The sequence below is a fragment of the Lygodium microphyllum genome, chromosome 9, assembly GCF_053477565.2.
Source record: "Lygodium microphyllum isolate KBCC chromosome 9, Lygodium_microphyllum_v1.1.10, whole genome shotgun sequence".
Lineage (NCBI taxonomy): Eukaryota > Viridiplantae > Streptophyta > Polypodiopsida > Schizaeales > Lygodiaceae > Lygodium > Lygodium microphyllum.
In genome coordinates, this window is record NC_141143.1 from 153,334,720 (window position 1) to 153,341,345 (window position 6,626).

The 6,626-nt window shown below is 38.9% G+C and overlaps 1 protein-coding gene across 1 annotated transcript; it reads left to right on the top strand.

Moving 5' to 3' along the window:
* Nucleotides 1-1,774: 1,774 nt before the first annotated feature.
* Nucleotides 1,775-5,218, top strand: LOC148031732 (uncharacterized). Its single transcript, XM_087685340.1, has 3 exons — nt 1,775-2,142; nt 2,383-2,495; nt 4,227-5,218. Exons 1-3 carry the CDS (start codon nt 2,061-2,063, stop codon nt 4,851-4,853), a joined length of 822 nt encoding a protein of 273 aa, XP_087541466.1. The 5' UTR covers nt 1,775-2,060; the 3' UTR covers nt 4,854-5,218.
* Nucleotides 5,219-6,626: the final 1,408 nt, after the last annotated feature.

A 6,626-nucleotide genomic window follows, 5' to 3' on the forward strand; every position in this document is an offset into this window, starting at 1 on the left:
TAAATAATTTATGTTAGAAGCTGACATGATATTGTATTGAATATTGTTGTATGTTTGTGGTACAAACACACATGATGTATTGGGTCAAGGATAACTATCAGACCAACGATAAGAGGAATATAGATATATAATATATCTATGTGTTGTCACCTTTTTGGTAATCATGGTGAGATTTAGTTCACATATCTTCAACTCTCTCCATATTCAATTTTATTATCATACAAGAAATGATGGCTAATGCCAAATGATAATCATCCATGTCACCTTATTGAGTTTATGAAATGAGTGCTCATCATGTTTCCCCTAAATATATATTTTTTTCATTGATATTATTGTTTTCTTGATGATGATGATTGCCTAGCTGGTTGGTCTATGACTTTAATAATAACAAGGCAACTAGGAGTCTCACATGTGCTAGTTGGTCTATGAGTTTAATAGTAAAAAAGGCTACTAGAAGTCTCAAAAATGCTATTGTCATTAAGTATAATGTTGTAGTTCTAGAACATTCTTTCTTGTTAGATTTAATTCACTAATATAACTTTTTTCATAGCAACAAACAAATAAGAATATGAAAGGATTAGTAGTTGAAACTTGTGCTCATAATTGTGAGATGGTGGTGGGTTCAAGTCTTGCTAATTGCATTACTTGGAGGGATACATATATTCACGTGGTTTGCTCATGAAAGTGTTGGCTATTGCCCACTTGAGCATGCAACTCCTTGGTAGGGTCATTGAGAAGGAGGGATTGAGTGGATCATTCAACTTGCAAGCTATGCTATCTACACCTAGGATCAATGCCATTGTTGCCATTGCTACCTCTCTCAACTAATAGTCCAAGGAGAGGCATCCTAGGGTACCTTGGAGGCATTCAAGCATGTGTCTATATCTTTTTTATTAGAAAAGATATAATAGACTTAGCTTATGGTATCAATCTTCTCTTTTACTATTACAAAATAGTGAGTTACTAATGACTACATATATAAGAACTAGGTTACACTCTAGTTATAATCGTTACAAACCTAACCAATGGGGCTAGGAGGGAACATGCTTACTTACCATACATTACACACTCAAGTTGGGTGAACTATGTGCATAAAGTTTATGGGTCCTTCGGATATGATCTAACCATCATTGTTGTCTTGCTAAACGACACTATAGCAAACACTTTACACATTCCAAACATTCAACATCCAATGTGATGATCATGATTATCTCACTTACAACATGCGATCACCTTTTGTAACTTAGCAGCATGAGTGAAAGTAGTTATTCATGTTTATCCGTTGTGTTTATGATGAAAACTAGGTACAAGGTGGTGCGATTCAAAATGGAGGAATAAGTAACTATTTTTTTGTACTCATCCATGGTGCAAATCATGGGGTATGGTACTGGTACAAAGTTACGAATATTTTACAAAGCGAAGGAAACAATGTGATTACTTTTCGTCTCACATCAAATGGTATCAACAAAGTGGTAGTGGACCAAATCATTCCTGTAGCTCATAATGTGAACTTTGAAGCCTTTTGGCATACTTTTAAGAAAGATTATCACTTGTATTGATGAGAAGGTTCGATTTGGCGGTCAATTTTCGAGGTACTTTCATTGTTCGGAGTCCTTATGTTACCACCCTTTGAATATGTAGTGGGTCAATCACTTGTATACTCTTATTTAGTTATTAGTATTTGACCTTGGTTTTGAAGGGCAACGCTATATTATCTTTTGAAGAGGAAAATCTGAGCATGCCTTTTCATTACACTAATTTATGAAGGCTTTGAACATTTCCCGAAATTTGCAGCTCTTCTTTTGAAGGGAATAACGCGTCACACCCTTCTCGAAAGGGTAAAATCCTTTGAGAGGGGTTTTGGAGTCTTCAAAACCAAGGCCGGAGAAGGGTTTTCCGGTCTTCAAAACCAAGGCCTCTGTAGTTGCAGGAAAACTCTCCTTTTGTCTTTGCCTATAAAAGTCGTGATTGGCTGTAGAAACAACATTGCAGGAAACTCACACACACACACAAAAACACACACACACACACACACACACTCTCTCTCTCTCTCTCGCAGAATGCGGAACTACTCCTGCGTAGCAATGGCGGTGCTCCTGTCCATGGGGGGCCTCTTTTCTGTTGTGAAGGCCGACGATCGCAGTAAGCCTCCATGCCTTGTTGTATTTCGCCGATTCTATGGCGTCTAGAAAGAGAGAAATCACTGATCTACACACACACATATTCAGTAGTTAATGGTCATACTTACGTCGAATATTATAACGCTCTTAGTCATACTTACCTCAACCAATCACTCTACACAAAGCCATCTCTATGAGCTTGCAAAGCATACTTCTTGTATGACGTTGCAGAATATGATACTTGTGATGGAATTATTTGCAGGAGATGTCACGAAGAACCAATTCCACGGTGCTTGCAATCGGGATCTTAACGCAAAGCAAGGCCTGAATTTATCAGAATATATATGGAATGGGGCGGTGGACTTACTCCCAAAGGTCCTTTTTCTACCCATCCCTGATCAATCTATTTGATTTCCAAAATTACGATGCAAATTTTGTATGAGAATGCACAAAGTCAGTAACGAATGCGCTTTGGACTCCCGCCGGTGGATGTGGGAGAGAGGCCAGGCCATTTATTCTTTTGATTTCTACTTCCATAAGATTTTAGATTTTGTTTGCTTCAAACTCGACTTTTAAAGCCGGTGACAACACAAGTCTACTTTATGGCTACACGAATTACTCTCTCAAACTTTGATAAACTTGCAAAGGAAGACCCTTCAACCATTCATTTTGGAAAGACTTGTAAGCATCATCTTATAAAACATACCCAAAATACTAAACTTGCCAATACATTTTCTCATAACCACACAATAAATATTTTCAACCATGCTTTAGCCACCACTAAATTAAACCGGCTTGTCAATTAGATACTTTAAGTTAATTACCATTTGAATTTCTTAAAATTACATTCTTGTTTAATAAACCATGTGAATCAGAGTACAACAATTGGTGGATAGCGCACATCAAAGAATTATGGTGAGACTCTTACTCTGCTAAACTCAAAATATAACTAAAGTTCTGCCTAGGTTTGGACTTCCCTTTGCTACTATTTTTAAATAAGTGGTAGCATAAAATTAATAATGTAATAGTGCAAAATATGATGGGCGAGCTACTAAATTAGGCTAGCTATAGTAGGCGTAACTACACATTGTGATGAAAATCACCAACAGGGCATCCCATGATTCATGCTAAAATGTATCCATGGAGTAGAAAAATGGCCAATCAACTTTCCATTTCAACATAAGTGAACGAGTAGTGGCTTGCCATGCAAAATGATGTACATCATGAGAATGTACATGCATACTTTACCAAGTTAACATAAAAAACACAAGCAAATGAAAATTGGGACTATTCAAGAAGCAAGAACACTTAGGTGGCTTGCTACATAAAGTGACCCAAAGTGTGAGATCATATGTGCATGCATTATATTGTATCGAATATTCAAGATCATAGATAAAAGAAAAGTATAGTTGGGCCACTTTCCGTGAAGAGCACACTTTAGATAACTTGTTATGTGCGATGGCCTAAAGCATGAGATCTTAAGTGCATAATTTATAAATTTAACACTGTAGAAAAATGAAAATGATATTTAGCCCCTTTAAAGATGAGTGAGCACTGTGTAATGGCCCTTTGCATGAAACGACAATATAGAGCGTTACATCACAAATCTAGAAATTGAACATCCTAAACAATACAAAATGGCCTTTTGCATGAAACAACATAGAGCGTTAGATCACAAATCTACAAATTGAGCATCCTAAACAATACAAAATGAAAATTTGGACACTTAAGTTATGGCCACACTTTAATGTGTCATTATAAAATGAAACTTGGATTGCTTTCAATCACAAGCACACTTGAGTGGCTCATTGCATTTGATGATCTAGAGCATAAGATCCTACATGCATCATTAAGGAATACAACATGGTAGTAGAGAAGAGAAAATTGATATCTCCACTACTTGAAGTGGCTTGCACACTTTATCATGGCTTGTCAGATGAAATGAGTGAAGGCATGAGATTATACGTGCAAAATCTGTGAGATGACAGAATAAATTTCTATCATGGCATGTATGTGCACAATATGTAGGCAGGCATGCAACGTTGCTCTTGCTGAACAAAATATATTGGATTTCCTCTAATGTAAACCTTGGATAATATGCATTAGGCATGGAATACGACCTTTATTGCAGGGGTTGCCAAGGGAGACATGAATCCCAACTTTTATGGAAACTACGTCCTGCAAGATGCTGTCTACTGTCGCATAGTAGCGCAATTGTGGGGGCAGCTCGCAAAGAATGCTAGCGTGGATGAGGAAGTAAGGGAGTATGCAAGCAGCAGCGTGTCGGGATATCAACGCTGTTCGAGCGCCTTGTTTGATGGGTGGAATGTGAAGGATGATAGGAGGGATGAATATGGTGTTATTGCGCGGGAAGCGGTCATGGAGTATGTGAGCTTCATAGAAGATACGATGCAGGCGTACCCCCCCAACGTCTTGATTGCAACCTACGCTTGCGTGAAGCTGTGGAACAATTTGACCGGAGATCTGTACCCCATCGTGGCGCAGCAGCGCTCAACGTCCAGCAGCAGCAGCACTTATAATAATCCATACGCGGTTTGGGTGGACGAGAATCGTGACGATGGCTCTAGTGCTCGAAGACAAGCTGCTCGAATGGATGAATGGGACCAGCAATACCGATGGTACGATTGGGGTGAGGCGCTCTCGCTCTTCCGTGCTGCTGTGATGAAGGAGATCAATTTCTTCGATCATGCGGGGAATTATATTTACGTATGATCCAAGAAATGGCGCTGTGGCGCGGCGGGGAATGCCAGATCAGTTTCTTCGATCATGCGGGGAACGCATCCCCACCCACTTCCACCACCACACGTGCATGCAACAACGCGCAAATTAGCCTCTGCCATCCAATGATAATGATAATTAGACACCCCCGCCTTGACAATGAGTATTTGAAATTTGAGATGGCATTAAACCTTGATTATCGTCTCCCTCCCTTCACATGCAATTTCCGCCATGCTTAACAATAAACTCTCGCATGTACATCTACTATTTCTAGACTTGGCAAAAGTTTGCTTATGCAAAACTAAACTTGTAAAGATCAGCGCACTCAGAATACATTCCATTCAAGCATCCCCTTCTAATCGGAATCTCTAGACTACTTACTACTCTTGAGGCATTTCCTAGCCGCATATATGTGTAAACAAGCGAAAGTGAGGTTCGAGGAAGCCTTTGAAGTTTGAAAAGCGAGGACTCGATGCCACCATGGGATTTGACGAGGAGCATTTACAAAAAGTGAATTCGGAGGTAGTTTAATGATTACATCAACGCCATCAAGCTCTTAGCACATACGAAAACCAGTTATCTCGATTGGTACAAGTCACAAAAAGAATGTTCTTATCTATTTCCAAAGGATGTTCTTGTCTCTTTGGGCATTTGAAGGTCTAGCATTTGTCGTATTGTCAAGTCTTTTGTAAACTTTATTTGAAAAAGTTTCATATGAAAATGACCTGACTTGGCTTATTTAACCTTTAAAAATTGGCACTTAAGACAACTTTCAAGCTAAAAGTTACAACTTTATTAGTAACATTCGTTCAATCTGGTAGTACTATCCGCACAATTTCAAGGTCATCTTGATGTCTTGCTTAGTAATGGCCTAACAATTTCTCGTAATATGTGCTCATTTCATTACAAGATATAGGCCTTATACCGACGTTAAAAGCGACAAAAATATAAATAAAGAAATTTGCTCCCGTCGTCGCAAAAAGCATCGTTATTGGCGACGCCATAGAACAGTCGGTATTAGCATCGTTATCAGCAAATGCGACGTTGATACAACGCTGCTAACGACGCTTTGCGATGCTAATAACGACACCAAACGACGCGTGCAGGTAAATTTGCGACGCTAATAGCGACGGTAATAGGAAAAAAAAATTATGGGGCCAAACAAAATAGTTTCTGCACTGTGTACAATGCTCGTGTAAATAAAGACAAAGTATACTTAAATCATAACACTGATACATGAAATAAATACGTGATCACATAATGAAAGCGACTGGTACAATCATGGCAAGATATCACTACTACATAGAAAATGTCTACACAGATCAGGTGACCAAAAAAGAAAGGTGTATGAGCTCCAGGGATTCAAGTGCGATCTATAGATCCTCGCCATCCGAAAGCTCGTCCCGCCGCAAAGGAGCATCGAACTGACTCTGTAAAAAAAGAAACAACTACACATCAATCCACCATACAATAATGCATTCTAATTAAACATGGTAACTACGGACAAGAAAGATGAGTGACTTACAGGGCCCCTGCGTCCATACAATCGGTCGATCGATGCAGTGAGACCGTGCCTCTCTATATATCGAGTCTCAAGGCCGGTCGAATCATGATTTGTAATGGAATGCTGCAAAGGAAACAAAATACTAACTGTTAGAAACACGATTGTCAGTACAAAGGATATTGCAAAAAAATAAGCAAGCAAAACAAAAGAAAAACTTACAAAATCCTCCAGATATGACTTGTGGCTCGCCACTCCCAAGATGA